The sequence below is a fragment of the Eurytemora carolleeae genome, unplaced genomic scaffold (assembly GCF_000591075.1).
Source record: "Eurytemora carolleeae unplaced genomic scaffold, Eaff_2.0 scaffold834, whole genome shotgun sequence".
Taxonomy (NCBI): domain Eukaryota; kingdom Metazoa; phylum Arthropoda; class Copepoda; order Calanoida; family Temoridae; genus Eurytemora; species Eurytemora carolleeae.
In genome coordinates, this window is record NW_019396752.1 from 40016 (window position 1) to 66814 (window position 26799).

Sequence of the window (26799 nt, forward strand, 5' to 3'; positions counted from 1 at the left end):
AGTAATATAGGGGGGGNGGGGGATATTAGTTGAAAATATTGACCAAGAATTCTCAGAATACTAATCGTTTTTTATAATTATGAGTCGGAAGAAACAATGGATAAATTGGTTATTTGATTTGCATGTAAATTGTAAAATCTCTACTCTACCCCTGTAAACCAGGGGACATTCCAATCTTCTTCCCTGGTATACCTTGAGTACAGGGCCCTTCGATAAGTCGGGTCAATAACAATTCTGTTTATTAAAAACGCTTCCTAGACCTAATCCTATGTGTAAAATCAAATCTGAAAACAGTATACCTATGATCAAGGTTATAATGCTAGGAAAGTTAATTGCAGTTGCGTATACTCTGCGTACATTTTGAAACCAGTTCTCTCTGGGCGGAAATTGTAAACAAGAATAAATGCATCAGTGTTCGTTTAGTATCCGAGGAGGTGAGAAGCATTAAACTTTGATCATTTTGATAATTCACATAATAGTTTCCTATGACCAGAATATTTCATTGATTTTTTTATGTGAAAGATGGATCCCATTTCAGGCTTCGACATCCGTCTTGTGTTTACATTACCGCTCAGAGACAGTACACTGCAGTACAAAAGATGCTTTCACCTCTGCAATAACTTTTTTTGCATTATAACCTATATCAAAATTTTTGGCAAAAGCTCAGGTCCTTTGTATTTAGAGATTTCAATATTTTTGGGTATAAAATACACTCAATAATTCTTTCCTAGAAAGTGTTGAACTTTCTTGTTAATTGATCAATAAATCTAGTTGTAGACCAAAAATCAGAATGGATACCTTTTCCAAGAAATGTCGTCTTTACCAGCCGAGTCCAAACCAAACACTTTCGCCGACTCTACCTCTATACTCTGACAAAGGAAAATTAAAACAGTGAAACGTTTTACCACGTGAAAGATCGAATCCACAAATTATTATGCAATCCATAGTAAATTCCACTTAAGCAATCGGATATACATTTTCAGAAATATGATAAATGTTTCAAACTACACCACCAAACCCTTAAACCCTTAACCACTCCTTTTCACTCCGACACAAGCAAATAGTTCGATATTTATCTACCATTTTAGTTATATTAAACATTTTTTTTCATGTTTAATGTAAAAGCCTAGTAAGCTATTTTATCCAACATTTTAACTAGATGAAATCATTTTTATTTATGTTTAACGTCTATGTTTATTATAGGTTTGAAATATATCTACCTAATGATTATTGGAGACTTAATTCTTTCCTTGAAAATAATGAACTGTCTGGTTGATTAATACATCTAGTTTATTTAATTATTAAATTTCTCTTAATTTAGGAGAAACTAAGATCATTTATTAATTTATGAAATTAAATTTTTGGAATCAGCTGAGATCGGTAGGAGAATCAGTAGTAGCATCAGTAGGACCATCAGTAGTAGTAGTAGTTGAAGCAGCTGTGGTTCCCTCTCCAGCACAATCATCTATATCTGGTCTGGTAGGACCACTATATCCATCACACTCTGATGCTGTGGTTGAGTAGAAGATGCAGTCGGTGGTTGTTGCATCATAAACAAAATACTCAGCTCCATAAACACCTCCGAGAATTTGCAGTAATTCCTGACAAGCATGAGCATCTGTGACGGTGTTGTTGAATTTTTCCTCCCCCTTGTATGTACAGTCTTCACGAACGAAGCTGTTGCATGAATTCTCCAGTTCTCCTGCACATTCATCCAGTACTGGATCAGCTGTTCCACCAATAACAGCGCAGCTGTCCAAAAACCTGGAATATTGTTGGTGAAATAAGGGACTCAATACCGTGTTTCTTACCTTTGCTGGAAGCATATTCATTTCAAAATCCTCTATTGTAAAAAAAAAGAACACGTTTATTCGGACGCTCTAATGAAAAAGCACACTATTGACCATATTAATGACTTACAGACGACAGTAAGGAAGCGCTCTATAAAAATTGCATCTTTGTAACGCACACAAGTGTGACATGTCTCCATATTTCATAGCTTTATATACGTAACTGGCTAAATCGTTGGTTATATTAGAGAATAAACATGTAGAAGTCTTTAATAAAACTTATTTATTTAGAAATTTAGTTTTTCAAGCTACACCATATTCTATTGATTTATATTTGTGTGTGAAAATAAATCTTGATAATAATAATAATAATAATAAATATTTAGATAGAAAAGATATTTTCACTAGTTTTGTTAAGAAAGTTCACACATTGCTTCAGATCTCACATACTCGAAGAAGTTACACCCTTCAATGGTCTGGCAGACGGATTGGCACAAGGAGTTGGAGGTCTCAATATCTGATATATATATATATTTGCAATACGATGTCGTATACCTTAGATATTTCAAAATATAAATTTTGTTGGTCTAAGTTCAAAATATCAACAATTTCCACCATCTGGTTACAAAGATATTGGGATTAGACAATTTCAGTTTGTACCAAAAATTTAATTCCTTTTATAAGAAAAAAATATCTAGTTCTCCCAGATCTACATATTCAAAAGATTTTTTCTTTCCTTCAAATGACTTTTTAGATTGATTTTTTCCTGAAATTTCACTCCCGTTGACATTAAAAAATTATTCTATTTAATTGCACTGAAACCCTATGCTAGGAAAAGGTTAAAACTCTTGGAAAGTTTCTAAATTGTCATTTCTCTTCATTTTCACTTTATAAATTCTAGAGACACTTTTAAGGAGAACTGCAATTGAAAATAATCAATTTTGAATGGAAAACCAGAAATAAGTTGTGGTCAGGCAAAGGTTTAAAGTTAAAATCTATAAATCTAGGATCTATTAATGGAGAGTTTTCAGTCCTTTTATCGTATTATGTTTAGTGAGACATATTGTATTTTACCTCTTCAGGATCACACTTTCCTACTGTAAAGTATTTACAGTTGTCTGGCAGATCTCTAAATATTCAAAAATTATTTTTTATATTTTCTTAAACACGAACACGTTTTTTATATTTTTGTTAAACATGAACACGTTTTTTATATTTTTGTTAAACATGAACACATTTTTATATTTTTCTTAAACATAAACACGTTTTATATATTTGTCTTAAACATAAAAACTTTTTTATGTTTTCTTAAACAGAAACACGTTTTATATGTTTTTCTTTAACATAAACACGTTTTTATGTTTTTCTTAAACATAAACACGTTTTTATGTTTTTCTTAAACATAAACACGTTTTATATATTTTTCTTAAACATAAACACGTTTTTATGTTTTCTTAAACACGTTTTTATATTTTTCTTAAACATGAACACATTTTTATATTTTTCTTAAACATGAACACATTTTTATATTTTCTTAAACATGAACACATTTTTAAATTTTTCTTAAACATGAACACACTTTTATATTTTTCTTAAACATGAACACATTTTAATATTTTTCTTAATATAAACACGTTTTTATATTTTTTCTTAAACATGAACACATTTTTATATTTTTCTTAAACATGAACACATTTTTATATTTTTCTTAAACATGAACACATTTTTATATTTTTCTTAAACATGGACACACTTTTATATTTTCGAAGAATGGAACTGAACACTTGTCAAAAACTCTAATTTTATAATCCTTATATTCAACCTGATATCGTGATCCTTTGATATTTTAAAATACGAATTCTGATTAATAAAATGTCAAAGGTTAATATTATCAGTTTCCAAAGGTATAAGGATTAGAATATATTTGACCTGTTTGGTTAAAGCAAATTTAGAAAAATTAAAATTGGCAAACTTATCATTAAGTAATTGTCTCTTATTCAATCATCTGAAACTTATCATTAAGAATATGTCTCTTATTCAATCATCTGAAACTTTTCATTAAGTATATGTCTCTTATTCAATCATCGGAAACTTATCATTAAGTATATGTTTCTTATTCAATCATAACTTATCATTAAGTATATGTCTCTTATTCAATCATCTGAAACTTATCATTAAGTATATGTCTCTTATTCAATCATCTGAAATTTATCATTATAACTTTTTCATTTAATCTAAGTTTATAACTCGATATATTTAACAATCTTTAATTTTACCTTTTAGGAATAGAACCTGAATAGGCCAGAGGGAGAATAAAAGAAATGATAAGAAATGTTCTCATTTTCTATATTTTCTAGGCTACTGATGTAGATGTACTGTGGATTAGCAGAATTTTAGCATACTTATATACTTCCCGTTATCTATGGAAAACTTTAAACGGATGTTTTCTTAGAATTAAGATATTAATGTTTTAATCAAACATATTCATACAGTTTTACACTCTCGAAATTATGTACAGCAAAATGTCAATTTTCTGGATAAATTTGGTTCCGGATATTTCTTACATAACCTTTCCGAGAGGTAATTTCTTTCAATCCAGAAACGAAACCAAGGATTCTAGAAACCTATCTCAAATGTACGCAAATTGTATTATATGGAAGCAATGTTAACATACCATGTACTTCCACAACAGGTGAAAGGTGAAAGGGAAAGACCGAAGCTCTAGGAAACAACAGTCATTTTCTTAAACTGGTGTTGTGTCAGTAAATATCCCAGAAATCATCTTGAATTTACCCTTTCTTTATTATTATTATTCACCTTGCCTGCATTGAAAGAATTGTTCTGAACTAAGCTGAGTTCTAATGAATTTAAATACAGTGTTAACATTTTAAGGCACATTATATACCAATACCAAAACCAAATTTGAGATTAGAATTTCGCAATCATTAAAAAAATTATCATTCTTTTAAGAAAACACGTCTGGAAATTGGCCAATTCAACCAAATAAGCTGGCTTTTAACTTGCCTGTGTAAAATGAAAATCAGAGGCGGTATGAGGTCACAAAGTCACACCACTTAATCCTAGATTAAAGTGATGTGAAGATGGGAGTTCAAACACAATATTCTTAAAAACTTTTGTTTTATATTTGAATAATGAATTTGTAAGGTGAAGATTAACTTAAACTGTTTGTTACTGATTATTTTGCTCTAAATCCAGGGTTTCCAGAAAAAGGGAGAAATCGCTTTGCGAAAGCGAAATAGTTTGCGAAATACAAAAGAAAATTTTCGTGAAATTTCGCATTTTTTCGTTCGCTGTAAACCCCATTTAGAACCAAGATAACTCAAGTTGTCAAAAAAGTTTGCAAACATGTGTTTAAGCGAATCCTGAATAAAATCAGTTTTTATTGTTTGAAAAAAGATAAGAAAATTCAATCTATAAGGTCAGAAACTACACAAAACTAAGTAGTTTATTGCACTTTGAAAACTTGTTGCTGGTGCGGAGAGAGTCACTAATATCATCTGACCTGATTTAGGAACTTTTGAATTTCAGGAATGAGTTTAACCCATATCCCCCGTTTAAAAGTTTCCATGGCTCTATTTGGAGATTAAAAGTTTTCAGCTCTTCATAGAGTTAAAAAAAGAATGGAACTAAACGCTTTAGATACTCATTATCCCGTATTTATTATCTTTGTATGGTCACCGTCCGATTAAAGGGACTGTAAGCGTAATTTCAAGTGACCCTCAATGCAAAGATGGCAACGGTATCCTTGAAATTTGAATCTGATCTAAAATGTGGAAGATACCGTTGTTTCTCCGACTTAAACAGAGTTTAATTCTGATAATGCCTCCATTGCTTCTTATAAGCAAGAAAGACGTAAGTAACTTTCGCAGAGAGAACAAACAGCTTAAAGAATGAATTAAAATCATGGATATCTAATTCATATTTGAGCGGAACAAGCTTTTAAGGGCAGCGCTGTATCTTGCCATTTTTGCATGAGAGGGGGGAAGGTTTCTTGAAATTACGCTATCAGCCATTTCAGAAGAATTAGAAAACTGATTTTTCCCCAAATTGGGAGCAACAAATTTATTATCAGCTGTTATTTTATCTAACTGTCTGATGATAATTTGAATATTACAGGTTTGATCCGATACTTTAATAAGATGATGCGCTGCAGGCAGGAGTAACAAGGAAGATACATAATTTTATTTATATCCCCCAGCACACTAGTATTATAGACCTCATCAAACCCTAAACATGCTAATTATAAATCATNGGGTGTACTATTTCTTTAAGTACCTTAACCAAAACAGGAATACTTTGATGTAACAAAATCTGGAAAAGATTTTAAAAATCCATGGATGATCAATAAATTTAGTCCTACGGTATCGAACCAAAAACAATCTTTTTTTGTGTTAGTTTTAGTTCTGCCCATAAAATATAGTTGTTGAATAAATAATCCGCCCTAGTCAGTATAGTCACTTAAAAAAATATGTTTTCTAATTAAAATATACAAAAAAAAATTAAGTTTAGTGCGTACATTTTAGCTAAAATTATGTTTTTAGAAGTTTGGATATATTTGAATATTTTTCTATCTCCTGTGTTATGGGACTCATCAAATTCTAGCTAAAGTGCTTAAATCAAAGCGTTCCAATACATTTCCCAAGTATGGTCGTATTCATGTTAATTGATCTCATTCTGTTCTACGCAACACAGGCTGTCGTAAAAAAAGGGAATGAATATTTTTGAGCAAACACATATTCAAAAGAAAAATTCTGATATTGTTTTGACTAGCATGCACTCTCACGAGGAAGGGATGGCCGTTTTGAGCCTCACAAATTCACCATACAGTACCGAGCCTCATGATAAAGAAAGACTTGAACACTTAAACGTTAAAATTTGTTAAGAGTTTAGAATTTCATTTGTTCTGTCAAAATCTTTGACTACACATTGATAGATTTTTAGAAAATTTAAATAAATCGATATTTTTGGAACACCCTGTTGCTTCTTAATGAAACCTAAAGTCTAGAAAAACAATAGATGTCAGAATAGTGATTTATTGTTTAAATCTTTGTATAAAGATTTAAAATGAGATGCACAGTAAAAGCCAGAAAACAGTGAAATTACTTCTAAAAAAGTGGCCTGTCCATTTTCAGGACCCACTTTGCCCCCACTTTGCCCGCAAGAAAAATAAAAAAGAAATAACACGAGATAACAAAATGGAAATTATTCTAATTTAATAACTTTTAATTTTAATTTTTAAACATTGCTGATTAAGTTATTATTAGTTTTATTTATAGCTAAACCATCAGGAAATACGTTCATCATACTTTATAGGGCAATTTAACATTATCATGATAATTTATCTTAAGGATGGATTTTTATAAATGAGTGAGATGAGATTTTACTGGGTAAAATTGGATTAACTGATTCTTCTGTATAAGGCAGTTCAGTAATCTTATTGGACGAAAATGGAAGTCGTAAATTTTAAACTCTGAGACCGAATTTAAAGAATTTGAGCCGTGGCTCAAATATGGTTGGGTTCCAGTTAAAATTTAAAATTTAAAATAAAACCGGTTTTTGGCGGATTTGAGACGCGGCTCAAATTCATTAAAATCGGACTTTGGTAATCAATTAATTAATTAACTAATTTTCAGCTATTCAATATATTCATTTCCAGCTATTCAATAAAAAAAAGAATGTACAGAAGGTTTAATACAAAGTACTCTATGGTTTGGTGTATTCGAAAAGGAAAGAAAGGAATTGAGTCTTTGCCACAAACTCTGATTTTTTATTCCTTTTATCTTTGCAACTCAATGTTGTAGACCTAAGATATTTCTAACTTAAAGTTATTTTAGATAAAATAATTTTCAGTTTAAAATATGAAAGGTTTACACCATCAGGTTCCAAAGATATATGGATCGGAAAATTTGAGTTTGTGGTAAAGACTAAATTTTTTTCACAGATTTTGAGTCAATATATTTAATTTTTTTTATAAAATCTTATAATAAGAACAATGTATTTGATTAAAAATCAATTTTTTCTTCTCTGAAAACTCGATGACGTCATGACAATTACAAGTTGAAGTTGTACTACGTTATCATGAAATTGCAAGATTAAGTGTGAAGTAGGAAAACTTTAAGTTATTTAATTATGAATTAGTAAATTCAATGTATCTGAAAATCAGGTAATAAACTGGAAATATACTCTGGAATGTCAAAAAAAAGAGCTAAATGAATTGAGCCTTTGCCAAACTCTCTGATTTTCTAACCCCTATATCCTGGCGCACCCAATGTCAGAGACCTTAGATATTTCAAACTATGAATTTGAATTTTGTTAGATCAAATAGCTTCAAATATCAAAGATGGTTAACATCCTGTTACAAAAATCAAGGGATTCGAAAATTTTTCAATTTCTATTTAATGTTCCTTGCTCAGAAACTCTGATTTTCTAATCTTTGCAACCCAATAACGTAGATCTTAGATATTTCAAACCGTGAATTTGAATTTTGTTTGATTAACCCTATCCCCGCTGGGGTACTTGAAAACCAGGATACGCTGGGGGGGGTCAATTTGACCCCCCCTCTAAATCCCATGTTTTATACCCAAATATGACAAATGATACATCATTAAAAAGCTCTTGTGCTCTACTTTTAGAATCTGCAAAAAAATTTGCAAATTTGCGAAAATTGAATTTTTTATCGCAAAATCCAGTTGTATAGTAAAAATGTTTGCAAAAAAAAATTTGTCCAAAAAATGACAAATTATACATTTTTGAAAAGCCCTTGACCATGCCATTTCAAATATGCAAAAATTTTTGCAAAACTTTAAATAACCTGATTTTTAATCAAGAAAAACTAAAAATGTGCAAATTTCCTTTGACAGGTTTTTTGCAAAAAATTTGCAATTTTTTTTTCGCAAAACTTGTGCAATCCGTTTCCTGATGTCATAGGCTTTCCAAAAAGCTAAATTTTATCAAAATCTGACAAGTGAAAGTGGGTCAAAACAAAGATTTAGTTTGCTACAGGCAAAAGCAGTCATTCAGGCAGTGTGCCTGAGGACTCAGGCAGTTAGTATTAAAGCCCGGTTTTAGGCCTAAAGGGAGGGCTTTGGGTATGTAAGAAAAGTCAGAAAATTTCAACAGCCTCAGACCAATACTTTTTGAGTTATTTAGAAAAAACTACAGGGGGGGGTCAAATTGACCCCCCCCCCAGCGGGAATAGGGTTAAATAATCTACGTTTGAAATATCAAAGGTTTAACCATCATGTTGCAAAAGATATAGGGATTAGAAAATGCCCAGTTATGTTGGCCTTGAACGCACTTCTATTTAATCCACATATCTTTTCTTTACTTACCTATATAACTTGCCAAAAACTCTGATTTTCTAATCCTCATATCTTTTCAACCCAATGTTGTAGAGTAGACCTTTGATATTCCTAGTATAGATTTTATAGATTTTTGTAAGATCAAATAAACACTTTTAGTTATATTGAGCGTACGTAAACTTTAACTATTTGTAAATTAACCTAAACTTCTTACCTAAACTTCTAGTTGTATTGTTTAAACATCCGTAAACTTATCTTCTGTAATATATTAGGTTGCAATATTCCAAATTAGAGTGTACAACGTGTATCAGTATTTTATCCAAAAATAAAAATAAAAATTAATATTAATAAATGTATTTTTTATCTTTATTTTATGATTAAAAGATTGTATAACATTTTATCCTTGAATCAACGTATGTCCTCCCCGTGATCGAAACCAACTTGATTTCTTCTCTTTTTGCTTCAACATTTCTTTCTTACTCTTAGTTCATTCATCTTTAATCTTTTGATATTCTTTCATTCTTCTCTCATCTTATTTCTTCACTTTATTCTCTACATGTTGCACATATTTTCCTTATCTAACTACACATTTCTAAAATGCTACGCATTTCTAAAATGAACTTTAATGAAAGTGATTGATGAATAGTCGATCAAAGTTACATTTTCAACATTTGCAACAATCTGTTTAATTACATTTTTTTCTGATAGATTTAACCACAGCTTAGTTAATTGTAGTTATGCACCCTTTATCAATTTAGCAAGATTATAAAACACACAAAACAATTTAATATTTTAGCAATTCATCGTTTGAATTATTACAAAATTGGTTTGTTGCCAAATTGTTTACAATTTGCAAGGTACAATTGGCAAGACCAAAATATCTTATCATTCTGTTTGAAATAATAATAAAATAATCAAAATACAATTCTTATTTGATTATTCTGTTTATTACACATGATAATACAATAATAAGAAGCAAACATGTTCAATCGTTTCTTTACTTGTATTAAACTTGCCTTAGATAAAAATAAAGTGCAAGGAAAGGTTCAGCGGGTTTGCTCCGTAAAAGAGTCTAAACCACGAAATCTTACATAATACATATATCTTTAAAACCTAATGTGGTAGACCTTAGATATTTCAAACTATTAATTCTGTTATATCAAATAATCTAAGTTTAAAATATTAAAGGGTTATGAAAAGATATAGGGAATAGAAAATATCAAATTTTTTGCGAAGATTCAACTCCTTTTTTAAATAAAGATTAATTTTATAACACAAAATAGAAAAACCTCGAAGCACTAGATATATCCTGTTTTGCTTTATTCATCTGTTCGATATCTTTATAATGCAACCCCTTTGTTTACAGAAATATGTACTGCAGTTTTCTGGGTGGAATATGAACAAACCCCAGCCTGAGCAGAGTAGCCTTGAGGAGTTTCATATTTCTTCCAGAAACCGTTGTACATTTGTTTGAAGCGAAAATATTGTGGGTTCATATGGTCTCGTTCTTATTTTTGACATCTTGTGTCATTTCGTGTCTCTGGTCACTAAAGAAGTAATCAAATAAAATTAAAATACTAAATCAGAGTTTAAGACACTTTAGTAGTTACTATTAAAACACAATTTTTGCTCCTGCTCGAAAACTAGGATAGGTAAAATTTAGAAGCACCAAGTCTAGTACAATGAATGAATAGTACAATTGACAACATTATCGGTTGTTCTTCCTTTCTTTTCTTATTCATTTAATCCGAAACCTTGAAACTCATCATCTTTCTGTTCGGATTTTTAATTTTAGCATTTTTTTACGTGAAATATATTTTTAATAATATGGTGCATATTACATATAGAAAAGACATGCTATAATTATTAAAGCTTCAAATATAAAGTTAAAGTCTCAAGGTGTCTTTAAAAATATTTTAATCGGTTTTCTCTTGACTTTTTGACGTAGGCGTTTGTTTAGAATGTATATGCATGAGTATTATTGTGTTAGCATGAACTACTTATCATCTGGAATCATCCTGCGTCATGCGACCCACGGACCGATGCATCCCGTCCCAAAATGGCGGATTAACACATGGTCTCCCACCATATTTGGTTTGGAGTAATGGTGGACAAGCAAAAAGATAATTAAATCAAATGATTTCACAGTGTCAAGGTTTATCCGGAATGAAAAAGTTTAAATTTTTTTTAGGGGGAGGGGGGGGGGGAGGCAAAAGTAGTTTTGAACGTGAAGGAGGAGAGGGGAAGGTCGAAGTTTAGTAATTAATATTATCATAATAATAGGACCTTCTACGATATATTTAGAATACGTATTTTCTTATTAATTTCCCGTGTAGACAAAAATCTATTGATCTGTATGTGTCCATTTGTCTATCTTCCTTTCTGTCAATCTGTTAATCTGTCTATCTGTCTATGTGACTGTATCCATTTTTCAATCCAAGGCTCAGCTACATTTTGCCTAGGTAACACATTGCCTTGCGTAACATAAATGCGAATTTTTTGCCTAGTCCATATTTGTCCATATTTTTGCTTTAGACTTTCAGTCTAACTGTAACTGACCATCTGTCTATCTTTATTTGTCCATCTGTCCATTTGTCTATTTGTCTAATTTTCAAATTATTTACTGTTGTCTGATATTTTGACCAGCTTCCTGTTGTTTACTAACAAATGTTATGGTTACCAGAAACCTAAGCTTACACACGTCTATCCCAGGAAATTCCCCTAAAGCAAAGTTTAGCTGAAGGGAGAGATGTTTATTTTTGAAACTAGTCCCCTCTTCTCCCCCCCCCTCCACTCCTTCCTACCCCCTCCCCCCACATACTCCCTTGTTCACATTCGGCTCTTTTTTCTTTTTCCCCTCCAGGCCACCCACCTGTTTTTTCTCTTCCAATTTTATCCTAAGCTAACCTAGACTTACACTCTGACAAATATAATCCAACCAAGACCTAGACCTAGACCCTGATTCAACCTAATCCAACCTAGAGCTAGACCCTGATACAACCTAATCTAACCTAGAGCTAGACCTTGATACAACCTAATCTAGCCTAGACTTAGACCTAGACCCTGATACAACCTAATTTAACCTAGACCTAGAACCTGATACAACCTAACCTAACCTTGACCTAAACCCTGATACAACCTAATCTAACCTATAAGACCTAGAACCTGATTCAACCTAATCTAAGCTAGACCTAGACCCAGATACAACCTAATCTGACCTAGACCCTGATACAACCTATTCTAACCTAGACCTAGACCCTGATACAACCTAATCTTACCTATAAGACCTAGACCCTGATTAAACCTCATCTAACCTAGAAGTAAACCTAGACCCTGATTAAACCTCATCTAACCTAGAAGTAAACCTAGACCCTGATACAATCTAATCTAACCTGAACCAAGACCATGTTCCTCCTCCCATTGTGTCTCTATTGAAGAATATATAAGGAAGGATCCGAATAAGGAAATCCAGACTCTATATCTGGATTCTTTAGACACCTATTTTTCTCGTCAAAAAGAGGATCATTAATCTATTTTAAGTTGAAATATCATGAGTACAAGTGTTACAGCAGGTTCCATATATCATAGATTTTCTGGGAAAAATCTACGTTTTAAAAAATGAAGATAAGATTTATACCAGGTGCTTTAACCAAATACATTTATGTTAAACATGACCTTTGGAGCAGTTAATAATATCTTCGTGTTAATTAGGCCCTGTATTCAAGTTTGAGATATTGTTATGTTTGTCGGTTTTATCTTATATTTCTTTAATTACATAGTCGGGATTAGATAAAAACAAGTCTGTTACAGAAGATGAATTGGAGTACATCCTGTTAATTTCATCTGTATCTTTCGTCGTATTTTTTATCCTCGTGTCTTTAAGCTTCAGGAAGTAGGCTAACGGCGTAAAAATCGTTGTTTACCAACACAGTGTTACTTTGAAAGTAATAGTATAATAAAATAAACTGCTTGCTGAATGTTGATAGATATATTTTTAATAACAATGCTTTAAAAAGGACTGTAAAAACGTAATTTCAAATTACCCTCCATACATAAAAGGGAAAAGTTTGGTTTACAACGGTGTTTTGGTACTCTTTAAACCTTTGACTGATCGTTGAGAGCCGAGAACTCCGTGAGTATATATCTGAAATGATGTTTAAATTGCCAACTTCCCAAGATTTCAATTTCCCAAACGGGAACTTCCCAAAGGTTAGGTTACGCCTTCTGAGGGGCCGCTGCTCCTAGAATGGGGCAGGGGGCCGAGCGCTTCGGCTAGGACAGACTTGGGAAGTTGCCGATTGGGAAAAAGCATTTAGAAAAGTATTTAACATTATAAAAAGTAGTAAGCACCATATATACTATATGTTTGAACTGTTTAACATATTCCCCTTCTATATCCTCAACTCTAGCTCTGTAAAAATATTAATTTAGAACATCAATCTTTTACAAACAAATTCAGACAGGTTGATCTTCTAAATCAACATTGAGGAGGGAACACGCCGAACAATCCCCTAAAATTATAAGCCGAAATATTCTGCACCTTATTCACTAAATTTACAAGTGTATTAGGGATTGAGAAAATTACATACTGGTGTCTCAAACCTTACATTGCAGATCTTTCTCCAAATCCAAATTCTACTTCGTTAATTATTTACTTATTCTACAAACATCAAAGAAAGCTGGTTTTTGGAAACATTACACGTCTAAATTGGTGGTCACTGGTACATAAAGTTGCCCCTAGTAAAGAACCTGATTACTTGCCTTAAAGTATAATCTTTTATCCTTATATATTTTCGCTCTCTGATGTCGAAGAGGCCTTTAATATTTTAAATTATGAATTCAGCAAGATGAAAAGTCGAAGTTTGAAACATTAAAACTTTCAGCTTGCAAAGATATAGGGATTAGTTTCAATATAGAAAAAATCTATTTTGTTAACTTCTGTTTGTATGCAGCTAAGCTTATTATTAATTAAGATTTATATTTATTTTTTTTATTTTACGTAGCACAAATATCTGTATTAAACAAGGAAAATCTTCTCATTTTAAAACAATTATTTCTTTTAAACTAAAAATAATATTTAATAATTGAGAATATCTTGAATCTTTCTTCTCCAGAGCGGCCAGGTCGTCTTCTCCAATTCTCTCTGAACAAGTAAATATTGGAAATTTTTTTTAAATTAATGCATTTTACACTTATATGAAGGCGATAATATGTTTTGTTTTATTTATAAATAAGCGGAAATATCAACGAAAAGAACGGAGATGTTGTTACAAACTCAAATTTATCTAATCACATTGTCTCTGTGGAACCTGTTGCTGTAAACCTTAGATATTTCAAACAACATTTGTTCTAACAGAATTCATAGGGGTCAGAAAAAAACTAAATTTCTTTACAGGTAAACCAGGTTTGCTGGTAAACCCACAATCTCCCGTATGATTATTATGGTAGAAAGTATCGAATATTCTCTGTCCTCAGACCCCTTTTTCAGAGGTGTAATGATTTATTTTTGATCTTAATTTCTAAAAATTGTGTATCTTGTAAACTATCCGAAAAACTCGGTGTTGTCTATGGTCCTGAGTTTTGGTGGATTTACAACAATCGTCTCGACAATCGACAGAAAACTACCTCCTGCATTGAAACGGTAAACTCAAAGGACATGCCATCCAATGCTACCCAGGGGAGAACATGTAACAACTTTTTTGTAACATCTCTCTTTTACAAAGGAATTGAGTTTTTGCCACAAACTCAAATCTTCTGATCCCAATATCTTTGCAACCTGATGGCGCAAACCTTTGATATTTCAAACTTAGATTATTTTATCCATAAGTATTAATAGTTTGAAATATCTAAGGTCTACGACATTGGGTTACAAAGATAAAGATATTAGTAAATCAGAGTTTTTGGCAAAAACTCAATTCCTTTGGCGGATAACAAACATAACACATCCTAATACGACGCTGGAGGAGATCATATAAGATTTGCAACAATTTCTTTAAATATTTATGTTTCTGTAATCAGAATTCAGAATTAATGTATCATCCTTATCTTTATACTAACCTGATGGTTTACCCTTGCTGCTGTTGCTAGGGGTAGAGGTAGAGTATGGTAGGTGCTCCACATATCAGGTCTGTTAAATAAACATCATTATCTTCATGTTTATTGCACATATACTGATTTTAAGCAATACTTTGTCTTTTTACTATTAAAAAGAAGTTGAGTCTCTCCTTCAAACTCAAACTTTTTAATCCCTATATCTTTGCAACCTAATGGTGAAAACCTTAATATTTCAAACTTAGATGATTTGATCCAACAATATTTAAGGTCATCGACATTGGGTTGCAGAGATATAGGGATTACAAAAGTGGAGTTTGTATCAAAGACTCAATTTCTTTCACTAATAAAAATGGACCTGTATTCATGAAGTTTCGGAGCAGTGCGTAAAACATGTGATGTTTCACCAATTTGAGCTCGAAGAACTCCCGTCCTAGGTAATTAGTTTTGATATTTCAAGCATTAATAAAGATATTATATATTTTCCACACTCTTATATATTTTCAATCCAATGTAGGAGACCTTTGATATTTCAAACTATGAATTATGTTAGATCAATAATCTAAAGTTGAAATATCACAGGTATTACACCATCAGGTTGCAAAGACGTAGAATAAGAAATTTTAAGTTTGTGGCAAAAACTTTTCCTTGGGCGTAATATGAAAACTGGAGGAAACTGAAACATAATTATTTACTACTTTTCAAATCTATGAAATTAAGAAACTTGAATAGAAAGTTAAAAACGAGTGTTAGAATTCCCAAAAGAAAAAGATGAAATAAGATCTGATTTGAATAATTATACGCAAAAATTGGATATGTTTGAATGGATTTTTTTATCATAGGGTTGTTTACCCATGCTTGTTGTAATGCCAAATTCGCATAGAAATTGAGTCTTTGTCACAAACTCAACAATTCTAATTCCTATATCTTTGCAACGTGGTGGTGTAAATCTTTGGTATTTTAAATTTGAATTATTTGATCTCACAGAATTGACATTTTGAAATGTCTAAGGTCTATTGCATTGAATTGCAAGAATATAAGGATAAGAAAATCCGAGTTTGTGGCTGAATTATTAAAATTAGTATTCTGCCATTAAAAAGAAGAAGAAACATCTAAGCTGTTGTTTTATTATACCTATGCTCTGCTAGGCGTCTTGAACCCAGTGTGAGAAGAAAGTTTCTGTATTTGTTCTGTGCCTACGATAAATTTCCAGGTTTAAGTCTAGGAAACTATTTATTTTTCATGAAGAGTATTCCCATGAAGGATTATACTTTAATGACCACCTAAATCTCTTTAGATGATTTGAAGGACACAGTAACCGAACACATGACTCAAACTCTATTTCATTATCCTTAGATTTGTGCAACCTGAGCTGAAAACTTTAAAATGAGATATCCTTAATCCTGACTGCTTAATTAATCTGGAGATCAATAACAATAGGAGAACAAGCGTAATTTAATCTAAAGATTAAAAAAGAGTCGATTAAGCATTAATCCTGATGTCCACCATTCAAAAGTTCCCAGTTCTGAGCTGGGAACTTTAGAATGGTGGATATCAGGATTAATGCTTAATCCTCTGTTTTTGCGAATCTCGAGATTATGATCAACAAATTGGATTCTAAGAACGCCAGATTGGTTCGTTTTCTCGGCTGGAAGGGCCTTCACTTAATTTCTCACCCATTCATGTATTAATACATTAGTTAAATTTGGTTTCAACGTATTATTAAATATTTTTCTTCACCGACTAATTTACAAAATGGCCAACAACAAATTCTTTAATTGTTAAAATTGAGGATTTCTCTGATGGGATAGAATTTATTTTTTTGGTCAATACAATTTACGAACTATATTCCTGCACTCTTATTGGAGAAAATAATGTACGGATATCCAAAGAGAGAGAAAAAGAGTGAATTAAGACTAAAATTAAAAGTTTCCACAGTGGATATTCGGATTAAGTAGTTGGGATTAAAGAGTATCCATTCTAAAGTTCCCAGCTCTGAAGTCTTTAGACCATGTAATATTTCTAACTATTAATTTTACAGGGACAGATAGTCAAAGTTTGAAAATCAAAGTTTTAAGTCATCAGATTGAAAAGACGTATTGATATATATATTTATATTTATATAAAGGGTTACCCACAAGGGATGGTACTGTAAAGCCGGCCTGAGACTATAAATATAATGATTCTAATGTTTAATTAAGTATTCTGCCTTGAAAAGAAAAAAACAGGTTTACAGTTGCTGGGAATCATGAATATACAGTCGTCTCCGAAGTCTCATTCTTTGTGGGTAACCCTGTATGTATACTGGACGGTTTAGCAAAAAATATGTTAAAACAACAAACATCATTTTATCAGAATTTCATAACATTGGTTTAAAAGGGATTGATTGAGGTTTATAATAAAAGCAGTGATTACCTCTACATGAAGTTTAGTAGTCTCCTCCCTATCTACCCAGAGTTTAGTCTTCTGCTGCCAAATATCAATCTCCAGCTGCAGCTGACGGGCTCTCTCCTCAGAGATAACTTTGGGAGCCAACAGCTGACTCCAAACAGGAGCTGACCGTCGGAGCACCAGCCATCTTCGCGCCCCGGCCTGAAAATAAATCACATTTATTATTCATTTTAAAATGAAATATTGAATGTTTTCAAACCCAACCTGAAATCTATTGATAAGATAAGTTATCAATAATTTAAAGCAACCAAACAAGTTTATTTTTCTTAATTTAAGTTGTAGAAAAGACTAGAGAAGCTACGAGATCTCAAAGTGGAACCAATAATTCCACATTGTAGCATAAAATGAAAATCTTTCTTGGGTCATTAAAGGGGATAAAATTTTTTTCGTATTTTAGAAATCACATTTGTAAAAAAGAACTTCTTAAATTTGCAGAGCAGAATTTACCTGTATGATTTTAACTGCTTTCTCCCTTCTCTCCTCTTCTTGTTTTCTACCTCCATCCTCCTCCCCTTTCCTTCTTCTCCACCATCTCTATCATAGAGAATAAGAATATAGATGGTGCTCAAGGCCACATGGTGATCTATACAGCTGTGAATAAAATGCATCAACCCTAAAGACCGGGCCCAACTTGAACTTTGATTTATGTTGAACGTGAATTTCTCAGTGTAAATGCCTGTAATGCATATTCTGGACACTATATATATATATTTTATCTGTATCCTGGACAATATATATATATTTTATCTGTATCCTGGACACTATGTGTTTTGTACCTGTATCCTGGATGCTGCTTGAACTTGTTCAGATTCAACAAAGTTTCCAAATCTTCTTGGTTCAATCCTCTCCAATCTCCTAAACGGTCGGAAATGTGTAAATTATTTTTTTTCTCACTTTTTTCTTAATTATATTTTTATAAATATTTTTATTTCCCCTTTTTAAACCATCTTCTCGCTAGTTTACATTCTTCATACATCTGTATATTCTAACAATTTTCTCTCTTTTAATTTTTATTAATTTCTTTCTTTGTTCTGATACCCTCTTTAAACCAGCTCATTCTTAAAGAAATTTTATGAAATATTAATTAGTGAAATCTTTAATGCTATTTAAAATTTCATAAGCTTTTTTCAGTTTTTTTTCTACTTTTACAAACCTTATATCTTTTCTTTTTTTATCAGGTTTGTGTATTCCGACCTGTATTTATATTCTAGTCCTTGTTTCCTGAGACTTATCCTGGTTAGCTCCTTCTTGAAGGATTGCTCCGGAGTAGTTGTAAGGTTTGACTCTGATATCTCTCTTCTTCTCCGGTATAATCTTTGGCAAGCGATCATTCCGTTCCTGTCGATATATTCTTCTTAATCTCCGGCATCTTAAATAATACTACAAGGAGATATGTTTTCTATTTCTTCAATTCTAATTCCAACCGCGTTTTGGTCTCTGATTCGACTACGGCGAGAAAAAGAGAAAAATTTATGTTTCATCGGTCAAATTTTGATAGAAAGTCACGTAACTAAACTGTTACATCAGGTTACTCAGGTTTTTTTTGAGTAACCTGTGATTTGAAATATTGCGGATTGAAAAATAAGGATTTACAAATAACTATTTATCGTTAAGATGTGATGCATGTTTAGGTTTATGGTCCTGTGTCTACGGTTAAGGGTATATGGGGTTGTAAACCACAGAGTAAAATAGAGGAGTAAACTGTGCCGAGTTCATTTAGTTAATTCATCGTTAACTGGAATTATATGTAGGCGTGGTGGGTGAGAGGGGGCGGAACCAGGACCATCAAAAATTATCCCTGATGTACAGTACACCTGGAGAAGATAAAACACCCGGAACCCGACCTTGGCACAAAAATCGGGAGTATATATCAAAAACAAAGAAATGAAAAACAAAAATATTCAAGTCTGAATTCGGTGCCGATTTCCAAACCTATCTTTCCTCCAACCATATTTAATGCAGATCTCAATATTTTGCAACAACAAGGTCCATTAAATGATGAAACCAGTGAGCCCCTATAAGGAAACCCTTTAATGAAACCCATCTGAGCAGAATTGCAAGGGAGGGAGCAGCGAATGAGAACTTGTCTCTAAGCAGAGTAAAGCGTAGGTGAGGGAGGGGGGGGGGGAGTATCAAAGAAGGTAAAGGAATTGAGTCTCTGCCACAAATTCTGATTTTCTAATCCCTCTTAATTTTCAACCCAATTTCGTAGACCTTAGATAGTTTAAACTATGAACTATGTTAAATTAAATAATCTAAGCTTGAAATATTAAAGGTTTACAGGTTCCAAAGATAATAGGAATTAGAAAAATTTGAGTTTGTGGCTAAACCTCAATTTCTTTGGAAGCACAATGTTAAAAATCATGCAAAAATTGTTATTTATTTGTATTTGTAGTTTGTAAAGAAATTGAGGGGGTTCTAATGTTCCACGTTAAGCAAAGGTTAGGCTAAATTAGACAGATAGATAGTCACGACAGGTTTCTCTTATTTAGAAGAAAGGGGGGGGGGGGTACAAGGAGTTAAAAAGATTGAGGGAAAACCTAGAAAAGAAAAGAATATATTTCCTGAGCTTTCTCCAAAGTTTTTTCTGTCTCCACATTCTAACAGTAGACTAGAATAAAAATGTAATTATTAAATTTTTTTCTCGTTTTCAGTATTTAAACTTTTTATTGTCATATTTTTTAAGATCTAAATATTTATTCAGTGATTAAAGATTAAAGATTTCATAAAGTTTTACAATTATCTCAGAGAAATTTTACCACATATTAGTTTTTTTGAATTCACCAGCTGTAAAACAGAGTGTATTCTTAGAATGCCAGTGTACACGTTCACATCCTGGTATTGATTTATCTGTACTAGGAAAACAGGCATCATAGTTTCCGATTTTTTCCGTGGTTTTATCGGGACATATTAAACATGTAGTATCCTGACAAAATCCAAACATAGGATTCACAATATTGGATGGAGGATTCAGGCCAGGCGCGGGTTCAAGCTCAGGTGGAATGGTTTTAATTAGGGGTTTCAGGGTCTGCTCTGGATTAGGGTCGCTTTTTTGTTCAGGTTCAGGATCAGGTTCAGGATCAGGTTCAGGATTAGGTTCAGGATCAGGTTCATTTTCACCGTCTAACTGAGGTATATAGGAGGAGGGTGTAAAAGAAGTAAAAGGTTTTTCAAGAAAAGAGGATTTGGGTACTTTGTATCATTGCAATGGCGCCTTAACCCTTTCCTGCAGATTCTCTCCTCCATCAAGGGGGTTTTCACAGTCAGGGCTGGATTTCTTTCATTCTCTAGAGGGGACTCTGATTTCTACAGTTGGGACTTATCATCCACCTGGCGGGGTCCAGCTACCTGCGGTTGAGACCTATCACGCACCTTGGGGGGTCCAGCTACCTGCGGTTGGGAACTCTCATCCACCTGGCGGGGTCTAGCTAACTGCAGATGGGACCTCTCACGCACCTGGGAGGGTCCTGCAGCCTGCAAGGGGGATCTAACATCCTTTGAGGTATTTCTCGCCCGTCCATAACTTCTCCATCTTCTGCTCCTAGTCCTGGTTCTCTGATGCTTGGATCCAGGAAGGCGAGAAAAAGAAAAAAACTCGTCCCCATCCCTTGTCCATAGATTCAGCTTCAAATCCAGGCCAGCGTTTACACCAACATTGTATAACTCTAGGAGCTGGTGAGTGATCTTCATTGTGTTGGATGTAAATCTCCCGCCATACCTCAGCTGGTCAGCTGAATTTCTAGTATTGGATACAGGGAATTAGAGGTGTTGTCGGCAGCAGGTTAGGGTATACACTCCATATTGTCATATTGGCGCCGTAAACTTTATAACCAATTCCTTATTATTAATTATATAACGGTTAAAAAATGCAGTTATACTATATGCAAGATATAAAGAATTAAGTGAAGATTTAAAAAGATTGCGTGAATTAAATTCCAAGCTTACCTTTTACATTTTTTATGATAATTCAAAATATTTTGTATTTACTTGTATTTTAATTACAGCGATAAGTTTTCTTTCTTCATCTCGCATATACTCCTCCTCAGATTCAAGGTTCTCATATAGATCTCTAAATATATATATATATATATTGAGATATACTCCTCCCCAGATTCAAGGTTTTCATATAGATCTCTAAATATATATATATATATATATATCTATATTGAGATATACTCCTCCTCATATTCATGGTTCTCATATAGATCTCTAAATATATATAGCTATAAAGCAATAATCAGAACAGCTTCTCAGTTTTCATATTTATTAATACAAATTTTTTCAGATCTCTCGATCCTCATCCCTGGGTGAAGCTACCTGGAGGACCCAAAGTGAAGAGAGGGTAGTTTCCCCTCTTCTGAAAGAGATCCGTGCAAAGGGGAGGAGGGTGGGGGCCGAAAATTTATTCTGAGATAAGCTCAAGATGTAGATTGAACAGCGTAGGCTGAGGTAGATAGAATTTTCGATTTGTATGCTTCAAATCAAGAGATATACTCCTCCTCAGATTCAAGGTTCTCATATAGATCTCTACATATATATCTATAGATATCTATATTGAGATATTACTCGGATTACTCCTTTACACAAACCTTTGCTTAAAACTCTATTTTTCAAATCCTTTGTAACCTTTGTGACCTGATTTAGTAGACCTTTGATTATTCAAACTATATATCACCATCAAGTGCCAAAAAAAAAATTAGAAAATTAAAGCTTGAGACAAAAAATTAGTTCAATTTCTTAAAATAATGTTTTATTCTTACCTAAAAGTTTTGTTCTTAAATCTGTTCATGAAAATTTGAAGACTCTCTTTTATGTATTCTTGTTTTCTTATTATATGCCTGCAATTATGTTCATTTTTAGTATCCTATCATTGGACAGTAGGATGGTAGGATAGTAGGATAGTAGGATAGTAGGATAGTAGGATAGTAGGATAGTAGGATAGTAGGATAGTAGGATATAGTAGGATAGTAGGACAGTAGGATAGCATTGGATAGAAGGAAAGTAGGATAGTGTACGATAATAGGATAGAAGAATAGTGGAATAGTAGAATAAGAGGATAATAGGATAATAGGATAGTAGAATAATAGGATAGTAGGATAGTAGGACCTGCCTTGAAAAGCAAAAGGTTTTGTGCTACGCATGCTTTAAGCAGAGCTCTAACAAAAGCAAGTTTTTGATTCTATGTAATTATTGTCCCACTAAATATCAACCCCCCTCCTCCCCATAAAATAAGAGGGTTATAAAGATTTAGCACATATTTCATAATTAAAATGTTTTGTTTCATGCCGTGATTATTATGTTGTTTTTTCTTATCATAATTACATTATTTACTGTTTTATATATATTATATATACCTTGCTTTTCCATGTTTGTATACGCTTAATGTAAAAACGGCTGAACCGTCTGAATCAAAAATTGCGCACTTAAAAAACTCGCAAAAGAAAAAGTAAGTAGATTATTTGTATGAATAGTTTGAAAGAAGGAAACTAACCCCAAACAGGAGGGAATATTTTTCTGTTCTGAGAAGAACCCGGAGAATAATAAATTCACCGAACCTTGTCCTTTTCCCAGAGCTAGGTTTGAATGCCAGTAACATTACCTCTAATTGCATAAAGTGAACAGTTTAATTTTAAAGGGTCTGTCTGCGTAATTTTTAGTTTACGTCACAATATAACCCTTTAAACTTTTGCCTGAGAAAAAAACACACACACAAAGGAATTGAGTCTTTGTCACAAACTCTGATTGTCTAATCCCTATATCATTACAACCCAATGTCGTAGACCTTAGATATTTCAAACTATTAATTCTGTTAGATCTAATTATCAAGTTTGAAATATCAAAGATGTACACCATCAGATTGCAAAGATATCAGGATTAAAAAAATGTAGTTTGTGTCAAAGACTCAATTCCTTATTAACATGGTTTATTGGATAAGACAGGACATTTAACCTAAGAAAGAAAACAAGGACGGAAATAAATGCCCCATCTTTGAAGAAAGTTTACCTGGTTAGATTTGAATCCTTGTCACAAAGAAACTGCAATATTTTCGCAGATTTTTCAAATATACTCCTACTCTCAGACATTGTATATATTCTAAAATATAATTGGTAAAAAGCTTGAAATTAAATAAAGGTCCTTTTTTTAAAAAAGTATTTAATTTTAAACAAGTGATGAAAGACTTCTGGTAAATAAATGCAAAAGTATCAAAACAATATGTATGTTACGTATACCTGGAGTCCTCTGAACCCTGTAGGAACTCTAGAGTACAGGGTAATGGTTAATCTGTATACCTGGAGTCCTCGAAACCCTGTAGGGCCTCTAGAGTACAGGGTAATGGTTAATCTGTATACCTGGAGTCTTCTGAACCCTGTAGGGACTCTAGAGCCCAGGATAATGGTTAATCTGTATACCTGGAGTCCTCGGAACCCTGTAGGGGCTCTATAGTCCGGGATAATGGTTAATCTGTATCTGTATACCTGGAGTCTTCTGAACCCTGTAGGGACTCTAGAGCCCAGGATAATGGTTAATCTGTATACCTGGAGTCCTCGGAACCCTGTAGGGGCTCTATAGTCCGGGATAATGGTTAATCTGTTATACCTGGAGTCTTCTGAACCCTGTAGGGACTCTAGAGTCCGGGATTATGGTTAATCTGTATACCTGGAGTCCTCTGAACCCTGTAGGGACTCTTTAGCCTAGGATAATAAGCTGGTTAATCTGTATACCTGGAGTCCTCTGAACCCTGAAGAGATTCTAGAGCCCAGGATAATGAGCTAGTTAATCGTTCTCCAAGTCGGAGCAAAATCTTCCCTTTGTGTGGTTCCAGATCCTTCTCTCTAAATACCATTGAAAACATTCAAAGGGACCGTATGTAAAATCTAAGGATCTATTTTAAACATAAACCATTAACAGTTTTGAAATTATTGCTACATTGTCTTTTTTATCTTAGGATTCTTCCGATATTATCTCAGGCGTAGATATTTATAACTTTTAACTCTTTTCTTTTCTTTATACTTAAAAAGGACCTGATTACTCTTTGCAACCTGATGTCGTATTTCAAACTATGAATATTACTTTTAAATAGTCCAAATTTAACTTATGAAAATTTTTTGTCATCCGTATTTTCTTTGTTATTCCTGCAATTAATCCTTTATCCATCCTGTTCCTTATTTATCCTATAACCTATCTATTCCGAACCAGTTCCTAGTGCATCTAGTACCTGAAGTTTGCCAAGGTTGCCAGGACACTAAGAGCAGGTTGGAGAAGAGATGCAGGACGTACTCCGACAAGTTTTACCAAAACTCTGAATATGTTCGAGATTTTATAACAAGAAGTTAAGTTCTGTTAAGGTTCAATAAACTTGATAAAACAGAGATATGAAGTAGGCTTTAAAGAATATGAAATTTTCATAGTTGTTGAATTTAGTTGGGATTTTTAAAATATGTCAAAAAAAACTGTAGAAATTTTTGAAATTAAAATAAAAACTTTCATGTGGAACATATATGGTTTATAAATATTTGTTGTTATTTTGGCGTAAAATGAAGGCAAAAATATTTGATTGGGTAAATACTGGTGAATATCTGTGTATATACTGTATATACCTGTTTCCAAAAAGTCCAGCTCTTATTTCAGGATCCAACTGCTCACCCCACTCAACCATTCTCTCACACAGTGTTCTAAATACAGGTATTTAGATACAGAATTAATCCAGAGATCAGATTCAGACTCATGGACCTGATTTACCGATTCAAAGATAAAGATAAATGAGAATTTAACATTCAAAGATTTTTTTTAATTAATCTATATTGACCTTGAAACTTCGTTTTGATTTTTTTCTTGATTACATGAAATATTCTACTAAAGGAACTGATTACTCGTCTCCTACTCTATATACGAATACTAATATCTTCGCCAATATCTTTGATTTTTCAAAAAATTCTGCTATAAATCAAATAATTTGAAATATTAAAGGATACACTAATAGGTTGCAAATATTTCAAAATTCTAAAATTGGAGTGAGAAATCCGTTCTTTCTAGAATAGTTAGAATAAGTTACCTGTAATCCTGAAGTACATCTGCAGCTCCATCCTCTTCCTTAGTAACTAGATCAAGATATTGTTCCTAAACATTGGAAACAGTTACAGTGATACAAAAACTGTTAATAAGTACATAGATGGGGTTTAATCTTATCATAGGCGTTTAAGATACACATTTTTAACATTAATTGAAAGAATTATAAATCATTTAAAACATTAAGTCTTAAGGATAACAACAGAATAACATGGGAGCTGGTTGTATTCAATCCTATACCTAGAGCTGGTTGTATTCCATTCTATACCTGGAGTTGGTTGAATTCAATCCTTAACCTGGAGCTGGATGAATTCAATCCTATACCTGGAGCTTATTGTATTCAACCCTATACAATATACATGGATCGTATTGTACTCATTCCTATACCTGAAGCTGGTTGAATTCAATTCTATACCTGTTCAATCCTATAACTGGAGCTGGTTGTATTCAATCCTATACCTGGAGCTGGTTGTATTCAAGTCTATACCTTTTCAATCCTATAACTGGAGCTGGTTGTAATCAATCCGATACCTGGAGCTGGTTGTATTCCATTCTATACCTGGAGTTGGTTGAATTCAATCCTTTACCTGGAGCTAGTGGATTCAATCCTATACCTGGAGCTTATTGTATTCAACCCTATACAATATACATGGATCTTATTGTATTCAATACTATACCTGGAGCTGGTTAATGAATTCAATACTATACCTGTTCAATTCAATAACTGGAGCTGGTTGTATTCAATCCTATACCTGGAGCTCGTTGTATTCAATCCTATACCTGGAGCTGATTGTATTCTATTCTATACATGGAGCTGGAATTGTATTCTGGAGCTGGTTGTATAAAATCCGATACCTGGAGATGGTTGTATTCAAACCTATACCTGGAGCTGGTTGTATTCAATCCTATACATGGAGCTGGTTGAATTCAAACCTTTACCTGGAGCTGGGTCAAGGCTCTTAAAACCTCTAGGATTTCAGTTTCAAGATTTAATTTCATCTTTTTCTAAATTTAAAACTTTGATTTATACAATTAACTTTAGAATTCCCATAATTCATCAAAATATTAAATATTGCCCTTTTAATTTTTTGCATTGGTACTTAGTAACCCACAAAGAC

At 32.7% G+C, this 26799-nt stretch overlaps 1 protein-coding gene across 3 annotated transcripts; it reads right to left on the reverse strand.

Annotated features, from left to right (window-relative positions):
* Positions 1 to 1272: 1272 nt before the first annotated feature.
* Positions 1273 to 26682, reverse strand: LOC111708219 (uncharacterized). 3 transcript variants are annotated; one of them, XM_023481542.1, is made up of 17 exons: positions 26621 to 26682; positions 25668 to 25732; positions 25213 to 25287; positions 24831 to 24914; positions 24337 to 24447; positions 23618 to 23707; positions 22375 to 22452; positions 21602 to 21683; positions 20179 to 20225; positions 18809 to 18952; positions 18391 to 18469; positions 18062 to 18148; positions 17579 to 17755; positions 16298 to 16359; positions 15522 to 15596; positions 15170 to 15239; positions 14074 to 14255 (listed from the first exon to the last, which is right to left on the reverse strand). In XM_023481542.1, exons 1-17 carry the CDS (start codon positions 26678 to 26680, stop codon positions 14190 to 14192), a joined length of 1452 nt encoding a protein of 483 aa, XP_023337310.1. In that variant the 5' UTR covers positions 26681 to 26682; the 3' UTR covers positions 14074 to 14189. The 3 variants fall into 3 exon arrangements, with proteins under 3 accessions (XP_023337312.1, XP_023337310.1, XP_023337311.1); XM_023481543.1 differs by lacking the exon at positions 15522 to 15596; XM_023481544.1 differs by lacking the exons at positions 14074 to 14255; positions 15170 to 15239; positions 15522 to 15596; ... (2 more) ...; positions 18062 to 18148; positions 18391 to 18469 and adding an exon at positions 1273 to 1764.
* Between the last annotated feature and the right edge of the window lie 117 nt (positions 26683 to 26799).

What these genes read in the sequence shown, in the direction of transcription:
- LOC111708219 (XM_023481542.1), bottom strand. Translation starts at nt 26,680, where the DNA reads ATGAAATTAAATCTTGAAACTGAAATCCTAGAGGTTTTAAGAGCCTTG. An exon ending in GCTGGACTTTTTGGAAACAG is followed by an intron (nt 24,915 to 25,212) that starts GTATATACAGTA and finishes GAACATATTCAG; the next exon opens with AGTTTTGGTAAAACTTGTCG. An exon ending in CAGGGTTCAGAGGACTCCAG is followed by an intron (nt 23,708 to 24,336) that starts GTATACAGATTA and finishes ATTATATTTTAG; the next exon opens with AATATATACAATGTCTGAGA.